The 25069-nt window shown below is 45.5% G+C and overlaps 1 protein-coding gene across 1 annotated transcript in view; it reads right to left on the bottom strand.

Moving 5' to 3' along the window:
- The window catches only part of XYLT1 (xylosyltransferase 1), a 342433-nt gene that overhangs the window by 41901 nt on the left and 275463 nt on the right, over nucleotides 1-25069 (bottom strand). Inside the window, exon 6 of the mRNA XM_061152915.1 lies at nucleotides 11680-11760. Within this exon, the coding sequence (XP_061008898.1) occupies nucleotides 11680-11760 (81 nt within the window). The remainder of the gene's footprint in view (nucleotides 1-11679; nucleotides 11761-25069) is intronic.

Genomic DNA, 25069 nt, shown 5'->3' with positions numbered 1-25069 from the left:
CTTTTTATTTTCTTTGGGGGTACAGCCTATTAATAATGTTGTGATAGTTTCAGGTGAGCAGTGAAGAGGTTCAGCCTCACACATGCGTGTATCCATTCTCCCCAAACTCCCCTCCCATCTGACACATAACACTAAGCAGTGTGTACATGACCACCCCAAACTCCCTAACTATCCTTTCCCCATTTCTGTCTCTTTTTGATCACTGCGGTACCCCTAGTGCCTAGAGCAGTGTCTAGCATACAGCATGTGCCCAATAAATACCTGTTGAGTGAATGAAAAAAGGGGAGAGTAACATCCACATCTGTCAGGCAATCAGGACGCAGCTGCTGTTGGTTAACCAGGTGTCAAAATTTTCTAACACACATTCAACAGGTGAAGGAACTGAGTCACAGGAAGGTTAAGTAATTTCTCCAAAGTCACACACTGATCAGGTCTGGGCTTGAATTCCGGTCTGGATGAATCCAATGCAAGTGCTTAACTACTTTCCCATTCTTCATCCCAATTCGCTGGGGTCCCTCCAAAAGGACTCAAAACGAAGGATCTGAGAACTTGTTCTTCCTCAAAAAGGCAGTGCCCAGAAATGAGTGAATCAAGAGAAAGTGGCTCATTGCTGGTTGGAAGAGGCTTCTTGCCAGACCTCACAAGGAACTTCTGTCTTCAGAACAGGTTACTTGAGGGCAAACATGGGATAGCTTACATTTGGTTTTATCTCCTGAGCTCCCAGGAATGGTTTGTCTTCCTGAGATTTGACGCTACTGCCACAATATGGGACAAAGTCATAGCTACTGGGATATCACAAGGACCAATTGAGCATCAGAGTTAATCAGATGGAGGGGGGCAGGGGTTCTGAATCTCCCCCACAGGAGAAAAAGTTAGCTGAGAAAGTAATCTGTAGCCTTTGAAAATGGCCCCAGAAAAGACAGACACTAAAGAAATCTCTCAATTCAGTTAATTCCCTGGCTACAATCTCAGCATATTCATCAAGTGTGGAATTATTCCAGAACTGTCTTGTCATATGATGAATTCTGAAAGGAAGAACTCTGCCCCTCAGATTTTACAGCATGTTTGAGCAAGAAGAAATCTCAGCAATTAGCTAATATAACTAATTCTATAGATAAAAGTCCCCAGCACACTGAGGCCCACAGAGAATGTATGAGCCAAGGTCATCCAAAGTCACACAGCCTATAAAATTACTTCTTCTCTCCTCCTGTCCAGTGATACATCACTGAACCCAGATTACTCTTTAGTATAAGTACAACCTAAGCATTTCAGTTTAAACACAAAGTCATGGAGCAAAGCATGAAAACACAGTGTGTGAAGTCAGCCAGCTATGTGAAGGGCCCACACAAAACAGCTACGTTACACAGTGGCCAAACCTGGGTCTGCGGAGCCAGAATATTTGGTAAAAGTCCTGGATCTGCCATTAACCTTGGGTGACCTGAATATGAGACACCTCAGCTTCTTATGTGGAAACTGTGATCATCATAATACCTGTCTCACAGAGTTTATATGAGATTATATTTTATATGGAGAGGGCTTAGCATACTGCTCAGCACTTAGCAAGTGCTTGGTCTCTCTAGTCAAAGCAATGGCTTTTCGAGTAGTCATGTATGGATGCGAGAGCTGGAATATAAAGAAAGCTGAGCGCCAAAGAATTGATGCTTTTGAACTATGGTGATGAAGAAGGCTCTTGTGAGTCCCTTGGACTGCAAGGAGATCAAACCAGTCAATCCTAAAGGAAACCAGCCCTGAATATTCACTGGAAGGACTGATGCTGAAGCTGAAGCTCCAATACTTTGGCCACCTGATGCAAAGAACTGACTCATTGGAAAAGACCCTGATGCTGGGAAAGATTAAAGACAGGAGGAGAAGGGAATGACAGAGGATGAGATGGTTGGATGGCATCACCGACTCAATGGACATGGGTTTGAGTGAACTCTGGGAGTTGGTGATGGACAGGGAGGCCTGGCCTGCTGCAGCCCACAAAGAGTCGGACACAACTGAATAAATGTTCACCAAGATACTTAACATTTTCCATCATCAAGCTGGATAATTAAAACTTCTATCGCTCCTCTTCTCTATTCTAGGACTTTGTAGACAGGCATGTGTAGGGCACTTCAGGGCTAAGGAGAAGAAACCCTTCATGTTCTGAAAAGCTATGTCATTTCAGCACCAAGGACAGAAGCCCAGCGCCTCCACAGTGAATCTCCTGTGATACCCACAGTTGGGGGAGCAGATGTGACAAGCATCACCAGCACCCTGAATTCTGTCTGAGAGCCACAAATACGAAACCCTCCCATCTTTCCAAGGCACAGTCAGTGAGGATTCAGGTCATTAAGCTCCTAGTTTGGCATAAAGGATCCATAACGGATCTGCTGGCCATTTCTCACATGCTAGTGTGGGTTATGCCCCTTCCTGACCTGGGCTGGAGTCAGCTGTCAGTCCCTGCTCTGCAGTAGTTGGAAGAGCAAAAGAGCTTGGGTCATTTGCTCATTCAGCAGCTCTCCAAGTCCATGTGCTGAGAATATGGTTGAAAGGAGATGGACATGAGCCCTGTCCTCTCTCTTCTAGAATGAGAGGGAAAACAATAACATTTATCATTTATTGAGCACTTACTACTTTCTAAGTCCTCTTCCTTGCACTTAATATATATTCTCTCATTTAGCCTTCATCACAATCCTATGAGAATTCATTTTACAAGTGAAGGAACAAAGATACAGAGAGGTTAAGTAATTTTCCCAAGGCTACACACTTGGTCAGTGGTAAGGGAGGGATTCAAACCTAGCAGTCAGGCTCTGGATTCCACACTCTTCATCAGAAGGCTGTAAAACTGCTCTAATAAATAAGTAAGTAGTCATAAAGAGCTACAAAATACATGAACATATAATTAGACATTTGTGATAAGTGTTATACAGGAAAACAGTACAATGACAGAAAATAAAGAGACAGGGACCTAATTAGTGAAGACTGTTGGGGAAGATTTTGCTGAGGAGGCGACACAGACAAGAAGGATGAGAAGGAATCAGTCATCTGAAGAGCTGTGGGAAAGAGCTTTATAGGAGACAGAAACAGCATGTGCAGGAGCCCAAATGAGTGAAGAGAAGCTAAAGTGGTGGGAGTGAGAGCTACCAGGAGAAGCTGAGCTTCACCACCTCACATCAGAGGAGACGAGCCACAGGAGAGGCAGGTCTGATCTGAGTGGTGGAAGGAACATGTCATCCATAAGAACATGTGGCTTGAACGTGGCTGGAAACTCCACGATGAACATACTTAGGGAATCAGTATAGCACAGCGGCTTGGAGTCTAGACCCTGGAACCAGGCCACCTGCGTTCAAGCCCGTTTCCCCATTTCCAAGCTGTATGTTGTTTAATCTCTCTAGCCTCAGTGTTCCCATGTAGAAAATGGGCATGATAACAACTGTATTTATATCATGGGATCGTTGAGAGAATTGAAAGAATTAATATCTATAAGGCATTTAGGACAGTCTCTGGCACACAGTAAACCCTATATTACATACACTCTGGGTGAAGAAAGTTGACTTGAGTTTCACATTCAGGAATGAAAGAAAAATCAGCCTAAGCAGAAATGCAGAGTCAGGGACCCAAACCCTGGAACCAAGAACCCCAGGTTGGGTGGCCCATGGTCTTTACAGCGCTCAGGGCCCGAATCAGCTTGTGCCTCTGAGAGTCTAAAGGCCCACTGAGGACCAATTCATTTTCCCTATTTTAAATTTCACACAAATTTAAAAACAATATCTACTGCATTACATTCTACTTATAAAAGTAATGTAGGCCTCCCTAGGCATGGAACACAAAATAAAGCAAAAAAGGAAATGAAAAAACATACTCTTTATCTCAGAGATGACACAGCACAAACTTTTCTTCTTGTCTATGTTCTAACTTCGACATGTATTGTTTCGAAAAAAGAAAAGTTCTAAAGTTGACCTCAAAACCTATGAGGAGGCCGACAGAGCTGTGTACACAGCTTTGCGTGGGTGCCTGTGTGATGCTAAGCTTTATTTTGACATGGCTGCCATAACTGGATTAAATAAAGTGAACATGCAAACAGTGATAAACTCACCAGTTGGGTTTAAGAAAAGAGAGAGGGGAATGCAATCTGCTTTCCCCATTGGAGATGAGATATTAATTATCTCCTCCCATCAATCATGGTGCTACAAGACAGATGGGGAGAGAGTTCTTCTCCTGATAAGCAAGTTGGCACCAACGGGCCTCCTGAAAGCAGATTTGCTTGGAGGAGGTTTCTGGCCAGGCTCTCGACGGATTTGCCAACTTTTGGTTAAACAGTTGCCTGTTTATACATCAAGGGAGCTTTGGGCCTGAAGATTAGTTCAATGTCAGAGAGAAGAGCTGGCGAATCTGCTCAGCTGCCATTCTGATGCCAGCGGGGGACCACCGCTTCTAGCAGGTAGATCCCAGACCTGGGAACAGGAAGAAACTTGTTTATGCCACTTGTGACTTGAGGGCTGGGACCCCTCCTAGCTTCCTTCTGGTCTAGGCTTCTTACATTTGGAATGCTAGTTGTCTCTCTAAGAATTGTAAAAAGTGTTTCTAAAATGTTAATCATGTGGACACACATCATCTTCAAGGTTTTTCCAGCACTGTCCCCATCGCCACCACCATCATCACCACTGTCATCAACTGAATATGCATAACTAACTATTCCAAGAGCTTATCCACATATCCCCTCATTTAATTCTTGCAGCAGTTCTAGGAGGGTGGTTTTATTATCATTCTTCACATGTTGCAGATGAAGAAACTGAAGCACAAGTGATTGATTTAACTTACCCAGGGCCACACACCTGATGAGCGTGGAGCATGTGAACCCTGGCAGTCTGGTTCCAGAACCTGGACTCTTAACAGCTATGCTATAGGCTTTACGAAGTCTGTATGGGACTGACCTCAATATTTCTTTTATAAACCAACTTTAGATAGCTTCAACTGTTCTTTTTTTTTTTTTTTTTAACTTAGTCTTATTCTAAGCATAATATCTGTGAAGTACTGGAATAATTATATAAATTTTTGTTGATGCACATAAACTCAATACAAATTCTCCCATGACACTCCTTCATGAACTCCCCCAAATAATCTCACGTATCACTGGTGGATCATGAACACAATGTAGATAAGACTGACTCTAGAAAGTAGGGGATAGGCCGATTTTCCTCCCTTGTTCTTTTAAAAAATAATTCTGCTTAAAATCGGTAGAATTTTGCTGTTTCAGCTGCACACCCTAAGAACTCAAAGTAACGGGTCCTCTCAGATGTAGTCACTAAAATGGGGTGATAACAGTCAGACCTAACCTGGCTCCAATACCAGCTGTGTGGAACCTGGAGCAAGTTAAAGCAACTTTGCAAGCCTCAGTTGTACTCATCTCTGAAACGGGATAACACACTCAAAAGTGGCACCTGGCTAGATGCTTCCTGTGGTCTGTGAGGCTACTGAGTCCTCCACAATCCCCACATCACTGGGTCTTAAGTGATCTGGACAATCCCCCCATGTCTGGGTCTTATGAAGATGAGGACATGGAGGCGTGGAGAATCGAAGCCATTTGTCAGAGTCCCCTGGCTATCACATGCTGAGCTGACATTTTCACACAGGTGTCTGGACTCCAGGGCCCATGCCCTCACCAATACTCCACACTACACCCCAGGACGGAGCACTGGGACCCTGGAGACCTTGAATTAATTGAACACTTATACCAACCAAGGCCAGGAAAGTCCCAGAAACTCTCTTCTGGCTGAGGGAAATTATTTTTTCTTTTCATCTCCTTGTAAGGGGCCCCATACTCTGAGACTTGATCAGGCTATTGGGATCTGGGGGAACTTCTCTGATGCTCTGAGCAGAAACCAGGAGTTCCTGGGGATGTTTGCCAAGACCTGCTTATTTAGGGCACCTGCTTCTGCTAGCCCGGCAGAGATTATCTGGGAAAATGATAACTGCACTACATGTCTTTCAATATATCTAGCTACTTCATTTTTGGAGGAAAACAAGGAAATACAGTGAACACTACACTCTCCTTCATTTAATTATAGGAACAGTCAGAACCAATTGGGTAGCTATTAAAATACTAGTTTGCCTTTATGCCATCTCTTAGCAGCGGGAGCTGGAAGTCCAAATTGACTGCTAAAGACTGGAGCTAGGGACAGAAGGTCAAAACTGCTATTAGAAACCACGTGGAATTAAAAATGGAGGCACCCCGTGGCCTGTTTTGTATCTCACTGCTTGCTTTTGTCCCTCTCCATCTTTCTGTCTTTTAAACCCTCTGCCTCTGTCACGTCGTCTTGTGCAAGGGCTGGTCCCCAAGCACGGGACGTCAGAATGAAAGGGCATTTGGAGATCGTCTCGTTCGACCACTGTGTTTGTCAAACACAGCGAAGCCCAGAGAAGCAGAGCGGCTGCCCCGAAGCCACCCAGCATATTGGAAGAAAGCAGGATCCGAACAGACAGGCTGCATCATGCAGCATTCTGAGTCTGGATTCTGGGGACACATTCATCTAGGCCTGAGTCCTAGCCCTGCCCTCGCTGTGTGAGCTTAAGCAAGTTACTTCACTTCTCTGAGCCTCAGTTTCCTCATCAGTAACATGAGGCTAATATGTTGAGAAGGGTCACCATCTGAAGCCAGAAAATTAAACCAGCACAAAGGGGAAGAGAACTAACGGAGGTTAAGTTAATGGGTAAGGGGAGGTCAAAAGAAACAAACCTCCAGTTACTAAATAAATACGGTCGAGGGCTGTAATGTATAACATGGTGACTACAGTTAACAATACCATATTGCATATTCGAAATTTGCTATGATCTTAAAAGTTCTTATCACGAGAAAAAACTGTAACTATGGGTGGTGATGGATATTAACTAGACATATTGTGGTGGTCATTTTACAATATATACATTTATTGAATGCTATGGCTCAGAAAAGAAAGAATCTGCCTGCAATGCAGGGGACCCAGTTTCAATCCCTGGATTGCCCAACCCAGGAATGGGTGAGGAATTCCTTCTTCCCTGGAGAAGGAAAAGGCAACCCAGTTCAGTATTCTTGCATGGACAGAGGAGTCTGGTGGGCTACAGTCTATGGGGTCACAAAGAGTTGAACACAACTGAGCAACTAACACATTCACTTTCATACCTGAAACTAATATGTCAGTTATACCTCAACTAAAAAAATATTTCTGCTAGTGAACTACTTGACTACTTGATGTGTTGTGTTTACTTTATTTTAACCCTCTCCAGACTGATAAGAAATAATCTTTACAAGAATTAACAGAGTCTGGGCCTGACAATATCATTTGAACTGCTTGATTCAGCTATGTCCAAAGTCAGATACTAATGTTTTAGTTGAATCATCCAATAACTTCCTTTACCCTTTAATCAAGTTTGAGCTGAGTTTCTGTCATTTCCCACCAAAAAAAAAAAAAAAAGAGTTTTTCCTAACATACCATCAGTGCAGAACCAGAGCCAAGCCTCGCCCAGGATGCTCCCATGGGTGACACAAGGGAAGATGAGCCTAGCTAGGGTTCACTTCACATCCTGAAAGATGATGCTGTGAAAGTGCTGCACTCAATATGCCAGCAAATTTGGAAAACTCAGCAATGGCCACAGGACTGGAAAAGGTCAGTTTTCATTCCAATCCCAAAGAAAGGGAATGCCAAAGAATGCTCAAACTACCACACAATTGCACTCATCTCACACACTAGTAAAGTAACGCTCAAAATTCTCTGAGCCAGGCTTCAGCAATATGTGAACCGTGAACTTCCAGATGTTCAAGCTGGTTTTAGAAAAGGCATAGGAACCAGAGATCAAATTGCCAACATCCGCTGGATCATCGAAAAAACAAGAGAGTTCCAGAAAAACATCTATTTCTGCTTTATTGACTACACCAAAGCCTTCGACTGTGTGGATCACAATAAACTGTGGAAAATTCTGAAGGAAATGGGAATACCAGACCACCTGACCTGCCTCTTGAGAAACCTGTATGCAGGTCAGGAAGCAACAGTTAGAACTGGACATGGAACAGTGGACTGGTTCCAAATAGGAAAAGGAGTATGTCAAGTCTGTATATTGTCACCCTGCTTATTTAACTTATATGCAGAGCACATCATGAGAAACGCTGGGCTGGAAGAAGCACAAGCTGGAAGAAATATCAATAACCTCAGATATGCAGATGACACCACCCTTATGGCAGAGAGTGAAGAGGAACGAAAAAGCTTCTTGATGAAAGTGAAAGAGGAGAGTGAAAAAGTTGGCTTAAAGCTTAACATTCAGAAAACTAAGATCATGGCATCTGGTCCCATTACCTCATGGGAAATAGATGGGGAGACAGTGGAAACAGTGTCAGGCTTTATTTTTTTGGGCTCCAAAATCACTGCAGATGGTGACTGCAGTCATGAAATTAAAAGAAGCTTACTCCTTGGAAGGAAAGTTGTGACCAACCTAGATAGCATATTAAAAAGCAGAGACATTACTTTGCCAACAAAGGTCCGTCTGGTCAAGGCTATGGTTTTTCCAGTGGTCATGTATGGATGTGAGAGTTGGACTGTGAAGAAAGCTTGAGCGCCGAAGAATTGATGTTTTGAACTGTGGTGTTGGAGAAGACTCTTGAGAATCCCTTGGACTGCAAGGAGATCCAACCAGTCCATCTTAAAGGAGATCAGTCCTGGGTGTTCATTGGAAGGACTGATGCTGAAGCTGAAACTCCAGTACTTTGGCCACCTCATGCGAAGAGTTGACTCATTGGAAAAGACCCTGATGCTGGGAGGGATTGGGGACAGGAGGAGAAGGTTATGACAGAGGATGAGATGGCTGGATGGCATCACCGACTTGACGGGCATGAGTCTGAGTAAACTCTGAGAGTTGGTGATGGACAGGGAGGCTTGGCGTGCTGTGATTCATGGGGTCGCAAAGAGTCGGACAGGACTGAGCGACTGAACTGAACTGAACTGAGGCTTTTTCCCACAGCAAGGAGGCCTCAGCTGCCAAAGAGGAGACAGTGGTGGCTGATGGCTCATTTTACTATTAAATCCTTAACTCATCTAAGTGAGTGATTCCTGGCTGAGGACTCATGCATGAGTGTTGGAGCTTGTGAGCTCTTCTGCCCAGAGAGCCTTGGGTTTTAGGGTTTTAGAGGGAGGTGCAAGCAATATCTCCTGAGCCTGAGTCTTCATTCTGCTCTGTATCCTGCTGTGCCATCTGGGTACCACCTGTCAACTCCTGAGGCACATCAACTGGACAAGACATTCTCACAAAACCCAAAGGCACAACCCTGGCCTGTACATCGTCTATTTATTTCTCCCGCCTGCAGTATTTCAGTCTGATGTTTATCATCAATGACACCACCACCACCACCATCACCATCATAGGGCATTTATGATGTGCCAAATGCTTTATACACAGCATCTCATTCGATCCTTCCAATGATCTCATGAGTATAAGTCCATAAATATTTCCATCGTACAGACAAGGGAACGGGCTCAGAGAGGTTAAGTCACCAGTCCAATGCAACACAGCCAGGACATGGTAGATCAGGACTCCAACCCCGGAGGCATGACTCCCAAAATTCACAATCTTAACCTCTGTGCCAAACCCAGTTCTTAGCACAGTGCCTGGAAATAGCAGACAGAGAATAAACACTGAGTAGGCTAAAACAACAATACTAGGGTGGATGTGATTTAGATACAAGTTTATCAACTTACAGTGGATTTTTTTTCTCATGAAGTAACTTTGCACAAACCATGTGTTATAAGTTATCTGGAAGGGAAGATGGGTCTTCATTCTCTATCTAAGGGTGGGGAACCAAAGTCTGGGTTAATTCTGGTAACTTACCACCTCCATGGAATCTGAGTGACTATAATTTACAGAGCAACTTCAAGTCTGGGGATTGCTATTAAATGTAAAGAATGCAGACTGTCAGTTGGACAAGATCTATAAACAGATCTATAAACAGACAGCTGGATGAAGTCAAAGTCAAAATTAAGGAAAGTGATGCAACCCAAGGATTTTGGGATTACTTCTTGAAAACTCGGGAAATGGAGCCCACTGCTTGCCTATGTCTCTCCCTGCTGTGTATATCTGGGCAAAGTGGATCACAGAGTCAGCCAAAATGACACCTCCAGCAGCAGTGGTGGAGAACATTAACATAAGAGATGGGCAAAATGACAGGCCAGTGGGGCCAGGGAGGGGAGAGGGCAGCAAGCTCTGCAGGGTCCTGTAGAACATGGGTTTTGTCTACGACAAAATTACAACCTTCATGAGAAAATTCAGGCACAGAGTAAGTGGACATTTAAGTGGATCTTTTAAGATAGGCTGGAAATATTGCTGTTTTTTAATGGCGCTATTAATTTTCAAATGAAGCACCTGAATTAAACAAAACCAAACCAGCACCAAGGCCAAACAAAACGCATTAACATGCTAAAATTATCCTGTGAACTGTAGGATTAAGTTCTGAGTTCAATGCTAGAAAAAGGTTCTAAGATGGCAAAGCCCTACGGTTGATTCCTGTTGATGTATGTCAGAAACAAATATAACATTGTAATGCAATTATCCTCCAATTAAAAATGAATAAGCCTTTTAAAAAAGGTGACAGAGTGATCCTGAGCGGGTTCATAATGGAATCTTCTGTCCGGATGGTGAAGCGGATCACGTGATCTCTCCTACAGAGGGAGCTCAAGACTGTAGCCCTTCTAGCAGATCTCTGACCACAGAGATTCAGGCTCAACTCAAAGGGAAATCAACCCTGAATGTTCATTGGAAAGACTGGTGCTGAAGCTGACCCTCCAATACTTCCGCCACCTGATGCGAAGAACTGACTCACTGGAAAAGACCCTGATGCTGGGAAGGACTGAGGCAGGAGGAGAAGGGGATGACAGAGGATGAGGTGGTTGGATGGCATCACCGACTGGATGGACATGAGTTTGAGCAAGCTCCGGGAGTTGGTGATGGACAGGGAAGCCTGATATGCTGCAGTCTGTGGGATCGTAAAGAGTCAGACACGACTTAGCGACTGAATAACCACCACAACAAGGGGGGACTGTAGTGATGCTGTTTGGCTTTGCTCAGTTTAAGTGAGAGAGGCAGAAAGGATTCTGGTGCCTCAAATCCCTGCCCACATCTTGGACAGCAAGAGTGAGGCAGTGGTGAAAGCACAGGGCTGGGAGTCGGTTTCCTTGACTCCAACTCCCTGCTGGTGTGAGACTCTTTCCTGCTTGAAAGTAAATTCCATGAGAGTGAGGACTTTGTCTCATTCACTTCTAGAAGGGTGCCTGGCACATGCTTGGCACCATGTGAATATTTGCCAAATGACTGGCAAACCAAATGTGTGATCTGGGGACATCATGAACTTGAACTATGGGCCTCAGTCTTCCTCCCAATAAAATGAGTATAAAATGATTACCCTACTTTCCTCAGAGGACTGCCATAATGAGAACACGGGCTCATGAAAATGCTTATATGACATGATGAGACACATTCGCTGTTTCCTCTGTTTGTGGCTGGTAGGAGAGACCACTTCAGATTCTATACAGGAAGGGCCAAGGCCCAGCCATGCCATACCTCTCTCCCATTCTCAACTTGTTTCTGGTTGCATCAAACCAGCCTAGAAGGAAGCCCCCAAATAACGACTCAGATTTCATTTCTCTTTTGCACAAGGGTAGAGGGAAGATATACTACCTTGCATTGTCCCGGCCATGCGACTTCAAGAAATTCATGTCTCGGTATCGGGAGAGAAATGCCACCAGCTGGTCATTTGTCCTGTGGAAGCAAACCAAGAGGAAAGTCAGAGCCCTCCAGAGACTGTGGACACTTGTGACTGGCTCCCTTCTTTGTTACAGCAACCACATCCCCTCCTTCATTAATACCTCGCAGATGCATGAGGCATCTACTTTCATGTACTTCCATCACTGAGTTTACCAAAGTATGCTAAAATGGACTCTTGGTATGTTTGTCTCCCACACGCTCCCATATGCTGTGAACTCCTTTCCTTGAGAATTAGCATAGTGTTTTACCTGTTTTGGAATCCTCAGGGCCCAACACTGGGATCAGCAAACAGTAAGACATCAGTGAATACCTGGGTGGCAGGTACAGAGTAACCTCAGGGCCTTTGCACTCACTGTGCCTGGCTATGGATTCCCCAGTGGTCATGTATGGATGTGAGAGTTGGACTATAAAGAAAGCTGAGCACCAAAGAATTGATGCTTTTAAACTGTGGCACTGGAGAAGACTATTGAGAGTCCCTTGGACTGCAAGGAAATCCAACCAGTCCATCCTAAAGGAGATCAGTCCTGAATATTCATTGGAAGGACTGATGCTGAAGCTGAAACTCCAATACTTTGGCCACCTGATGCAAAGAGTTGACTCATTGGAAAAGACCCTGATGCTGGGAAAGATTGAAGGCAAGAGGAGAAGGGGACAGCAAAGGATGAGATGGTTGGATGGCATCACCGACTCAATGGACATGAGTCTGAGTGAACTCCAGGAGTTGGTGATGGACAGGGAGGCCTAGCATGCTGCAGTCCATGGGGCTGCAAAGAGTCAGACATGACTGAGTGACTGAACTGAACTGAACTGTGCCTGGGAAATTCTGCCCCATATCTTTCTGTGTCTGCTCTCGTCATCCAGATTTCTTTTCAAATGTCACCTAATCAGAAAGGCTGTTTTTAGCCCTCCAACCTAAAGCAGCACCCACTCCCCTTCACTTAACATATCACTCTACTTACATATAATCTCATCACCATCCGAAAGGCCTAAATTTACATTAGGATGTAAGCTCCATGAGGACAGAACCAAATCAAACTTGCTCATCACTGGCACATAGTAGGAGGTGCAGTAATCATAGTAGGAGGTACAGTGATGCTTGCTGGATGAGTGGATGACTAAAGGTGAGATGAATTTACAGGGATGCCTTCAAAGGCACTTTGAGAAACGAATGCATCAATGAATGAATGAATGCTAAATCCTCCCTAACCCCTGGGCTACTGACTGAGAGCTTTAAGAAATATGAAGTGCAATACAAACAGGTGACATCGTTCCCAGCATTGTTATCCCAAATTTATCGCCATCAATCTCAGCACTAGCAGTGTAGTCACAGCTAATCAGCTTGTGCATACAGCTGTGACAGTATTTTAAAAGGCAGTCACACGGGTCTCCATCTGCCAGAAACGCAGTCGCCTCTTACGCTGAATAAACCCAAACAGGTAAATGGTGCTGAAGTGACAGCTCCTTTATCATCAGGCTTCTCTGCTGGGGGGTTTTTACTTAGAAGGAAAGGGTTAATCATCATTTCAAATTGGGAGAATAAGGTGAAGGTGCATCTCTGGGAAGAGAAAGGAGGCTAGAACTTTGTGGGGGGTAGGGGCAAGGTGCCTCAGAAAGTGATGCCTGAACTCTGGAAGGGTTGGAGGTAGATCTCAGCTCCAGTCCTGACCTAGCTGTGTGTCCCAGGGTAAGTCACTCAACCTCTGAGTGACAGCCTTCACCTGGCTGCCCTGCACAAAGTAGGGATACATACTGATGGATAATGGGTTGCATGAAGGGCATGCAGTAGGTGCATGATAAATGCAAGGTGCTCTGCTCTTGGCCTCTCACCAGCCCGGAGGGGGCCGCTCCCAGCCATCCCTCCCTCTCATTTCCCTGCATCACCCGAAGTCGCGCCACTCTAAGCCCCTGCTCTCGGATTGGCTAACTCTTGTTGACCAACTCATAATTCCAGCGGAGGGGGACAGAGCAGTTAAGAGATGCTGCAGCAGAACCCAGCATTGCTGACAGCCCATCCTAGTGCGGAAGTCAACCACTTCAAAACCGGCTGTTCTAGTGGCTGCCAGACGCCAGAAAAACCCCGTGTGTCTGCAACAAGGTAAATCCACACGGGCGCAAAGGCAGACAGCTTCAGCCCTGCGGATATGCACAGGGGTGAAGCCTGGGGACGCAGACAAAGGCCAAGCCCACGTGTCTGTGCCCACGTGGAGCATCTCCGCAGGCGGGCAGGGTGAAGCCCAGGCGTGCCTCACACCCAGTGATGGAGAGCGGTGGGCAGAGGGCTTCTTGAAGGTGCTGGAAAGGTGGAAACTAAACCAGCCTGGAAAGAAAATTAAGCAACCTCTCTTCCCAAATCACAGAGGCGCGCTCCAGCTCCGTGGCTTAGAGGTGCCTATTTACCAACCCCCTCGCCACTCTCCGCGACAGTTCATTATTGTCCTCCCGATGAATACAGGGACAAGTTAACCTCTGAATGGGTCCCTGGCAGCAGGAATAATAAACAGGGGCCTCTCAGACGCCTCGGTGGGAGGATTGGAGGGGCCGGGCCGGGGCTCCCGGGCCCCTCTCGCGAAGCCTCAGGCCTCCCAGGGTCAGCGGCTGCGGCTCCATTTGGCAGCCCCAGAAAGCGCCTTTCAGGGCCCCGAGCTGGGGCCATTTTCACATTTACCGCTTCACCGCGTCCCCATCTGACAAGGATGAATAGGCATTTAGCGAATTTACTTAGCGATGCTTCCACATGAAATCGTCTTAAAAGATGACATCTTCGGGGAGGGAGGGCGGATGGGGAGGGGGCTGCAGATTCCAGGCCCAGAACTTGTGGGTAAAGCCGATTTTCAAAGCACAGCGCCGGGTCCTGGCTTGGCTGGACACGAAGGTTACCCGGCCACCACCCCCTCCTTGGGTGAAGAGCCTGCCCTGCATGCTAAATAAAACCCGTGGCCTGAGCCCTTCTGCAGGGACCAGGCTGGGGACCAGGTTTCCCTATTGTGGCTTTCAGATGCCTGTTGATACTTGCCTACGTAATATTTAGTTCCCACTGGACAATTAACAGCTTGGGATTTGCTGTCATTTTACACAGTCTCCGGCTCTCTCCCCTTCACAAGCATTTCTCACTCCTCCTTTCTGGTGTAATCATTTGCCAAATGGTTTGTGCAGCTCATCAACGTGTGGCTGTCTCCTCCCCAGTTTCTTTCTACCTTTTGGAAGCACGTCTCGCATTCGTGGTGGGGACCCTGGGGCCCATCACTATAGCTTTTGGAGCTACTGGGACATCTTTATGGAAATATGTAACTAAATATATATGACAAATAATTTATTTTAATAAATACATTTGTTTTAATGTAAACAAATCTATTGGAACCATCTAGAAACCTCACTTGAAAAGAATAAATAAACACATGAATAGTAAAATAAGCTCCTGAAGCACCACCATTTATGGAATGTTCACCATGACCTGGGCCCCCAGGGCAGACTTTTGCTACAATTTATTACGTTTAATGGTCACAAAAGAGTCTCTAAAATGTGTTTCATTCTCATTTTATAGATGGGCAATTGAGACTCAAAGAAAACGCCCATTTACTGAACAGTGCAGAACTAGGATTAGAACCTGGTTCCAAATGCAAAGTTCCAGCTCTTTGCTATTAGATGGCATCTACAAATGAATGGATGGATGAATGAATGAATTAGTGCATGAATGAGGGAACGAACCCCATCTCAGGCACAAGAGAAAACACAAGTGTTCCAAAGCCTCCTCATTCAGAGCCTGGTCTTGGGACCAGCAACATCGGCCCACTGCTGTTACACATGCCCTACCTCAGCTCCACCCAAGACCTACTGAGTTAAAATGTGCCTTTTAACAGACTCCCAGGTGATGTGTGTGCCCTTTAAAGTTTAGGAAGCGCTGCTTTAAGCCAAGCATGAATATTGGTAGTTAATTCTCTTCCTCTTCCCTTTATCTTCTCCCCATGGTCTCTTCTTGAGAGCCCAGACTTCAGGCAAGTTACTTTCATCTCCATAAGCCTCAGGTGTTGGGAGTATTAAATAAAATAAAGCATGTAAGATGTGCGCGGTAGCATCCAGCCCACATAAGCCTTTTGATAAAGGTTAACTGCTGTTTAATAGTATTATTACTGCCATCGTGAGCATCAGAAGCTTAAGACATTTTGAGCTGGGGATAGCAGTAGAAGACCCAAGCTGAATTGAACCTGGAAGACTTTCTGAGCGTTGTACCCATGGATGTTCTGCAGAGCATGGTTTGGGAAATGCCCCACAGGAGGGAACCTGTCTACAGTCTCCCGGCTGGTGGCAGAGTTAGGAACTGGCTCCCGGAGGTCACCACACCATCCTGTGTGTCTGATGTGCATATGGTTCTGGGCGTGAAGACACACAGGAGGAAGGGGTATAGCTCTCAGGTCCACAGGCGCCCAGCCCAGTCCCAGGCCAGCCTGTCTGCTGGCAGCGTGTGGCAGGGTGAGGAGGGGATGGAGCCTGCCTTATCTCACTTGGAAAGAGCCCAACACAGAGCTAACTGCCCTCCTCCGGGTCCCCCCTACCCACCGTGCTGTACCGGGCACCACTCTCCCGATACAGATGCTAAGCTCCTCCCACCAGCTGCTCATGGCTGCAGGTGAGGCTGATGGTGCCAAGGCAAAGCTCAGCGCAGAGTATCGTGAATGTCAGGTTTCAGGGTTTCAAGCCATTGATGCTGCCAGCTATGCCCAGACCCCAGAGGGCACTGGATTTAGCCCTCCTGTTTGCAGTGGGTGGGCCATTTGTGGAGCAGAAATGTGGTGAGGGGCAGTGGATGGAGGCCTGTGGAACAGAGCAAGCTGAGGACTGAGGCCCCTTCAGTCTGAGCTCAGAATATACTACATTATTTCCCCAACTTCTTCCACGAGTGTATCATCTGTACAGTTATCTCCTATGACTGCTCAATTTAAATGCCACCTTAGCATTACTATATGCAACCATATCTGTGGTAGTGGATGTACCTTTTTATTTTAATATTTAAAATATTTACATTTTATTTTATAGTTTAAATTTTAAATTGTGGCAAAACACAAGGAACAAAATTTGCCATCTTAACCATTTTCAGTTTGTACAGTTGGGTTGTCTTAAGACCTTTCATGCTGCTGCGAAAACATCACCACCATCCATCTCCAAACTCTTTTCTTCTTGCAGAACTGAAACTGAATCCATTAAACAACAGCTCCCCACTTCCCCTCTGCCCCTGGCCACCACCCTTCTACTTTCTGTCTCTGTGAATATTCAGAGTGGTCAGACTCTAGGACCTCACGCAAATGGGATCATACAGTATTTACCTTTGGTGACTGACTTCTTTCACAGGGCACAGTGTCCTCAAGGTTCATCCATGTGGTTACATGGGTCAGAATTTCTATTCTTTATGAGGCTAAATAATATTCCATTCATATGTACTATTTTTATGTTTTCTCCTAATATATGAAAAGCAATAATGATGCTTGTCTGTATTCTCCCTAAAGCAACTGGGCCACCAAAGGCATATGGAGAGTGATCATCTGTCTCGGCGTGCCCAGAACTGAGGGAGTGCCCAGGACACAGAATTTTTCATTTTATTTATTTATTTATTCAAGAATTTTTCATTTTAAAATCAGACAGTTCTGGGCAAATCAAGACAAGTTTGTGACCCCAGGCACATGGATCTGCCGAGGGCTGAGTGACCCTAGGAGAAATGTCATCCACCATCCTCCTATGAGGAGCCCAGGAGTACAGAAAACCACGGTAGTGGGAAGGTTAATTGTAATCAGTTCCTGCGCTTTTAAAATTATAACCATGAAACTTAGGCTACAGCAAGATAGAGATTGAAATAACAGCAGAGGTAATAATAGTAGCTAACACTTTGCTTAGTCACTCAGTCATGTCCGACCCTTTTGCAATCCCATGGACTGTAGCCCACCAGGCTCCTCTGTCCGAGGAATTCTCTAAGGCAAGGATACTGCAGTGGATTGCCATGCCCTCCTCCAGGATCTAACACTTGGGTGCCTACTGTGTGGATCAGACACTGTTCTAAGCACTTTGCGCCTATTAACCCACTTATGGCTCATGATGACCCTATGAAGTAGATGCTGTAGTGTTTACATTTATTTTTAATACAGAGATGGGAACATGCATGTACGTGACTTTTTAATGTAATGATGTGTCATGTTCTGTCTAATCAACACGCACAGGAAGACTTCATTCTCTCAGTGGCTGAACAGACTCCTATGGAAGGGGCGTGGCCAACCCCCTAGTGATGGACACTTAGGTTATTTTCTCACCCACCTCCCCCCATACAGGTATTGCTCCTACGAATGTCGTCACACACTTATCTTTCCACTTGTGGGTAAGATTCTGCAGGATTAAATCCCCAGATGTGGAACTGTTCATGAGGGCATGGCTGGCACTCACATCATTACATAGGAACTGAGCCAGCTGCCACCAGCGATGTGGAGGAAGAGGGAAATTGTGAAGAGATGGAGCAGGGGAGGCTGGTGGGCTTCTTCAGCAGGCTGGCCAGGTTTCCCCAAGGTACCAACAACCAGTGGGACCCAAATGAACCTTTTGTCAAGCAGCAAGAGGTGTTGGAGGGGGTGCAGAAAATCCCATAGCCCTGGCATTTTCAATTGGGCACCTTGGACAGTGCTTTTCAGGAGGCTGGTTAGAGTCATGAGGCCAGCAGGCATTGGGTCTAATTCTGTTCTGTTCCTCCAGGACCTCACACACAGTAGGTACTCAACAGTTATCCACTGGCATGTTTAACAAGCACCCAAGGGGAGCACCAGCCATCAAGGCTCACAGATGCAGCTGCCGAGTCCAGCACAGTGCCTGCTCCCCAGGAAGGGCTTTGCCCACGGAGGCAGACAGCATGATGTTCACTCTGTGCCTTTGCCTGCTCTGTTCCCCCTGCCAGGATTGCTGTTCCCTATGTCTCTGATCTGGGGGAGATGCTGGGCAGTGAGAAAACACTTCATAATAGCAATGCAGAAAACATGCCTTTTGTTGCCTGGAACATGCTAAGCATTCCTCCTCTTCCTTTTTTCCACAGTAGCCCCATCAAGCAGGTACTAGTTTACATGTGAATAAAGTGGGACACACAGATTTAACAGTTTGGCCAAAGGCTTAAAAGAGGTGAGGCAGAGGCTCAGACCTCACCACCCAAGTCCAGAAGGCACTCATTTCAACCCCATTTTCCTGTGGTAAATAGGCTGCATAAATGTGCTCCATTTCTTTATAAAGAGCCAGGAAACCTCAACCACCTTCTGAAGCCCCCTACTTCACTCCAAGGGGACCTCTACCACACATAACGTTGCACATCAGAAGTTGACACAGACAAAGCCTTCTGTCCAGGGTGTGGGCCTTTCTGAGGCTCTTGTCTACAATCTGAGCCCAGCTACCTGATCCTACTCACTGCACTCCATCTCAAGAATATCCATTCTTAGACCCTTTTATCCATCAGGCTTATTTCTTTGGGGGTGGAGGAGAGATACTGCCATCACTCTCCTCGACTTTCCAGATGGTTCATGCTTGAGCCTTACTGAATCTTCTCGCCCACTAGGAAATCTCTCAGCAAGGCTAGAACTCCAGAACAACGAGAGGAAAGGCCAAGTTCAGGGTTCTCTGAAGAGGTAAGGGCAAAGGCAGCTGGAGATAAGAGAAGGCGACCCCCAATTTGATTGCAGTGGGTTTCCACTGCAAAGACACGAGTGCTGAAGTTCCCTGGGGGTACAGTGGATAAGAATCTGCCTGCCCCTGTAAGGGACACAGGTTCGATCCTTGGTCCGGGAAGATCCCACATGCTGCAGAGCAACTAAGCCTGTGTGCCACAACTACTGAGCCCATGCTTTAGAGCCCGCGATCAAACACTATAAATCCAACACTACTGTACCCACACCCTGGACCCCACAACAAGAGAAGCCACCACAACTAGCAGCCCACACACCGCAGCTATAGAGGAGCCACTGCTCTCTGTAACTAGAGAAAGCCTGAGTGTAGCAACAAAGACCCAGTGCAAACAAAAATAAATAAATACATTTTTAAAATTAAAGAAAAAACAATTTTTTAAAAGATCCAGGGATACAGGAAAGCTAGATGCTGGAATCTTCCTGGATCCCATGAGCATAATTACAGCCACAGCTGAGCACCCGAGGAAAAGTGAACTGGATAAAATGCCGCCGCAGCTTCCAAACTCCTGTCTAATCCATCCTCAGGGAAGCAGTTGTAAGATGTAAAACATAAGCCTATCACACCCTTTCTACTTAATATCCTCCGTGGTGCTCCATCTCCTGCAGGACAGTGTCCCAGCTCCTCAGCGAGGCTGCAAAGTGGGTCATGGGCTGGCCCTGTCCTTTCAGTCTTCGGGATAACCTAAAGTTCTATACACGTTCGGTGCTTTTGCATGACTCTAAGAGTTTGCAAGTTCTGTCTGCTCTCCTGGGAGACACAATGTCCCACTTTGGCAGGTTAGATGCCAGAGCCCCGGAAGTACAGTGGGTCAGACGGCCATGGTCCCTGTCGTCTAGTAGGGACAGCGGGGGAGGTTGACAACGGGGGAGATTCTTGGGATGGGGGAAAACACCGGGTGGACTAAAGCACAAAGGCACCAGGGGACAACTCTTCTCCTCCACACGGCCAGACAGCAAACTAGATAACCACCTGGATAATAAAACCCAATTGCCTTTAATTGGATTTATCTTTGTTACTGGCAAAAACCATGCAGAATTAAAACATGCTCATTGCATTTGCAGGAACTGGCAAGCCATTTCTTAAACACTTTCACAGAACATTTCTAAGACACACATTTTTCATTTTAAGCACACATCAGCCATTCTAACAGGCAGTTTATCTGACATTCCATCAGTGGGAACTCTTAACACATCAACTCTTTCTCCAGATGGCTGTAATGGAAAGGTAACTGACAAGAATCAGTACCCAGAGGCCAAGCCTGATCCAAGAACGCTACAGGAATCACGAACGAAGAAGTGAATCGCCATTCAGCCGTGTGTGTGTGTGTGTGTGTGTGTGTGTGTGTGTAGTCTATTTGATTGTATCTCAGCTCTGAAATCTGGTTTTCCTCATATGCCATGAGACATCTCAAATGAGCAGAACATTTGCTTAACTAAATTCTGCATCCCTTTATAATGACTGATTATAGCCAGTTATTTGATTTGGTTTTGAGGAGGACAAGACAAGGCCTCCTTGGGAGGGCATCAAAAGATTGAATCTTAAAAATAAAGGTCATGTAAGTAGGAAAGCCAAAACTTGGCTGCAAAGAAATCTGTTTTTGGAAAAGCACTCGTAGAAATTTCTCTCTGATGTTTGCCACTTTCTTGCCATTGGATTTTAAGTAGGTTCTCTGAGTCTTAGTTTTCTAATCTTCAAAATGGGCATGACAATGGTCTCTGAGTTGCCTATGTGTTGGGGGTATGACGCCCCTAATGCCTGGCCCCCAGGAATGTTCAATGAATGGAAGTTTTCAGGAGGAAGTCCTTATATCCTTGGCTTAGAAATGCTGGAGGAAAGGCATTCCCACTTCTTATCAATCTTCCATCAAAGTGTGACCTTTTAAATCTTGCCTGCTTTTATTCCTATCAGTAACATAAGTGACGTATGTTCTGGTTCCTTGATGGTATGCTAGCTGAGGACATGAACCTTGTCTGATCCATCTCTATTTCATCAGTGTCCAGCACAGACCTGAAACAGGCCAGGTTCTAGCAGCCACATGCCTCTTTCTCTTTGGGTCCTCATGCCTGTTTCAGAGTGGCCGACAGAACCTGCCCTGCACACGTGCTGCATTCCAGAATGAGGGCCCATCCACACTGTCCCTATGCTAGGGACACCCTCCTTACATCTTTGCTTGGTCAACTCATGCTTACTTTTGCAAGAATCAGTTCAGTGTCAGTTCAAGCAGCAAGGACTAGGGTATAAATCAAAGGGTTCTGTGGTGCAGTGGTAAAGAATCCACCTGCCAATGCAGGAGACGCAGGAGCCGTGGGATGGATCCCTGGGTCGGGAAGATCCCTTGGAGTTGGAAATGGCAACCTACTCCAGTGTTCTTGCCTGGAGAATCCCATGGACAGAGGAGCCTGGTGGGCTACAGTCCACAGGGTTGCAAAGAGTCAGACACGACTGAACATGCAAGTAGAAGATAAAGATAAGAGAGCATTAATTAGCATTAAACCAAATTAAGCTCGAGGCATGTTGGACTTAGCTCCCTGGGTGTTAGTTGCTCAGTCATGTCCAATTTTTTGCAACCCCATGGACTGTAGCCCACCAGTCTCCTCTGTCTATGGGATTCTCCAGGCAAGAATACTACAGTGGATTGTCATTCCCTCTGCCAGAGGATCTTCCCGACCCAGGGATCGAACCCTGGTCTCCTTCATCGCAGGCGGTTCCCTGTAGCTACAGGGAAGTCTAATTAAACTCTTGGTAAGTTCAACTTGCCCTCTGTGTGTATGGCTAAAAACAGGTATTTTATATGGTTTCACACTCTCCTGGTTCAAATGATGGTAACGACCTATGGTAGTAATTGATCCATTTCAATTCAGTGGACAGGTGTCCCCAGTGCACCATCTGTCCCCAGACAGATGGAGGTCTAAGCTCCGGTTACACCAGTTGTGAGCTGTGTGGCCTTTGGCAGTTCATTTCATCTATTTGAAGTTCAGTTTCTTCATCTTTAAAACAGAGGATGATAACAATGCTGACGTGGTACTGTGTACAATGTATGTAATTGTACAGTGTATGTCCATTGTTATACGTAGTGTGGCTATGAAGAGTAAATGAAATCAGAGGGCATACAGTTGCTTGCCACTGAACAATCCTGGATGATATAGAAAGTGGTTTCAGAAGTGGGCTGATGACTGGTGGGCAGGGGAGAGCAACAGGGATCCCTCTAGGCTGGGTAGCTTAGTCCCCAGAAGGTGAAAATGTTAGCCATCATTATTGTTGTTGTTATTACTATTGCTTCTAGGACTAAAGTCTGTTCTGTTGGGGGTGGAATACAAAAAAGCATATCATCTCCCAGAATTTCAGGGCTCGGTCAGTTCAGATTTCAGCCCTGGGGCGAGACTTAGCTCAGAGGACAGACGATTGTCCCTGAGCACGCTGGCAGCCTGCCAGGCTCACTAGCCTGTCTGTATTGGAACAAAGCCAAGATGCAACCCAGAAGAGAAGCCACATACCCCTCCACGGAAAGACAAATGCTGTAGTCACTCCTGCAAATTTTAAACAGACATAGATTCTTGGCTCATGAAAGATTCTGAAGGATCAGGAAATGCTGCACCCTGTGTATTCATTTCTTTTTTCTTCTCAAAGTAAAGTTTAATTTAAAAAAGAAATATAAAGCTAAGTAAAATCACAAAATATACTTAAATATCCTTACTGAACTTTACCAAAATATGCATTTCAAAGTTTATATCTGATAATTCTCCCATCTAAAAAAAAAAAGCTCATTTCTGAGAAACTACTCTAATTTGTTTTCATTTAATTTTTTAAAAGGTTGGTTATGCAGAGCCTGCTATGTGCCAGCTACTCAAGCAAATGGGTGACTTGTTCTGGTCAACGAACTACGCACGCATGCATCAATCATATCATATCATATCACACTCACATAGGCCAGCACTGAAAGGCCATTGTTTAAGCAGACAGCAGATGTGAATTCCACGTCCAGCGCTATCTGTTCTGCTTCCATCCTTGAAGTTGATCTAAATAAACCTCTAATGACTCTGCACCCACATCTTCAGACTCATGAACATGACCTGGCCCAAAAGTCATACACATCACTCCCACCCAGTGTATTCTTTACCCACAGACTTCCAAGGCTGTCTGTGTTATTTCAGAGGGCCGGTGAAAACGTAAGAAAGAAATTAGGCTGTCTAAACAGAGTACATAGGCTCTGTTTAGACATTCGGCAATTTTTGGAGGCAGAAAACTTCGGAAATGTTCTAAAAGAGATGTTATCGTATAGATCAGTGGTTCTCAAGCTGCATCTGGGGCAGCCCTGGGTTCTGCTGGGCTGGTGGGGCCTCACTCGAGGTTCTTCAGGAGGAGGCACTGCCAGCTCTGTTGGGGTTTTAAGTGAAGTTTAGTTGAGAAAAGAAGATGTAGTAGCTTAAAAAGAAATGTTCAGACATCATTAAGGAAGATAGCTGGTTCAGATTCCTTTTTTTTTTTTGGTGGGAAGGAGGTGGGTGGATTAGAGGACCTGACTAAACCTCAGTAGCAGGACTGACTGGGCTCTGCCCTCACTGACCGTCAGACCTTGTGCAGATACAGTGCTCTGAGCTGCTCTCTAGTCTTCTGAACAACGGACTCACCGTAGGACATGTTTCCTAGAGTTGCTCTTAGGATAAAAGGGCTGACGCATTTAGGCTAAGTGCCTGGGTGCACGGTACACAGTAAACACTCAATGGGTGCACGGTACACAGTAAACACTTATTGGATGCATGGTACAGAGTAAACACTTCATAAGTATTAGCTGGGTAACTTACTCGGAATGTAATTAGGTTTCCTTTTTCCTTCCCTCCTTTGTCTCTCCCTCCATTCTTCCCTTCCTTCCTCCTTTTCCTTCAACATTTGCTGAGCATTTCCTCGGTGCTCGGAACTGTGTTGAGTTCTAACTTTAGCCATGAACTCAGCTTTTTCAAACCACTGGTATCACTTTTAGTTGTATGGTTCCATTTCAGTGGGGATAATGTAAGCTCCGGTTTTATTTGACTATTTGTGACCTCATGCATTCCACTCGTTGGTAAAACTTATTTATTTACAGCCACCCCTGACACGTTTACCAGGGGTTAATGCCTTAGTCCCACTTCCCTTTGGTTCTTATAGTGACTGATACAGTGTTTCTTAAGAAAAAAAAATTAACAGATGCCATCTGGGACTATTCCTAAGATCTGTTCACACATGGCTATGCTGGAAAGGTCTAGCACAAGTTCATCGATCATTGATGAACTATTTTCAGTGCTAGGCGCTTGAGTATATAAATGGTTTGGATTATAGAAAAGGACCATACTGTAAATTGTAAAACAGGAATATGTGCTCTATGAGAGGAGGTCTCGCGTCTATTTTGTTCACATCACTACATCCTCACTCATCCATTCAGCAGATATTTATGTTAGACCTGCTGTGTGTTGGGTACCGTTCTAGATGCTGGAGACACACAGCGATGGTTTGAGACCACATCCCTGTGAGAACTGATCCCTGGTACCCAGGGTACCCACGGTATGTCCTGGATTAGCTTCCTTCTGTGCATCAGGAATGGTTCTAGTTATGCTCCAGTCTTGCAAGAATC

The sequence above is a fragment of the Dama dama genome, chromosome 10 (assembly GCF_033118175.1).
Source record: "Dama dama isolate Ldn47 chromosome 10, ASM3311817v1, whole genome shotgun sequence".
NCBI lineage: Eukaryota > Metazoa > Chordata > Mammalia > Artiodactyla > Cervidae > Dama > Dama dama.
Note: the sequence above shows the minus strand (reverse complement) of the source record. Positions and strands in the feature narration are given on the sequence as shown.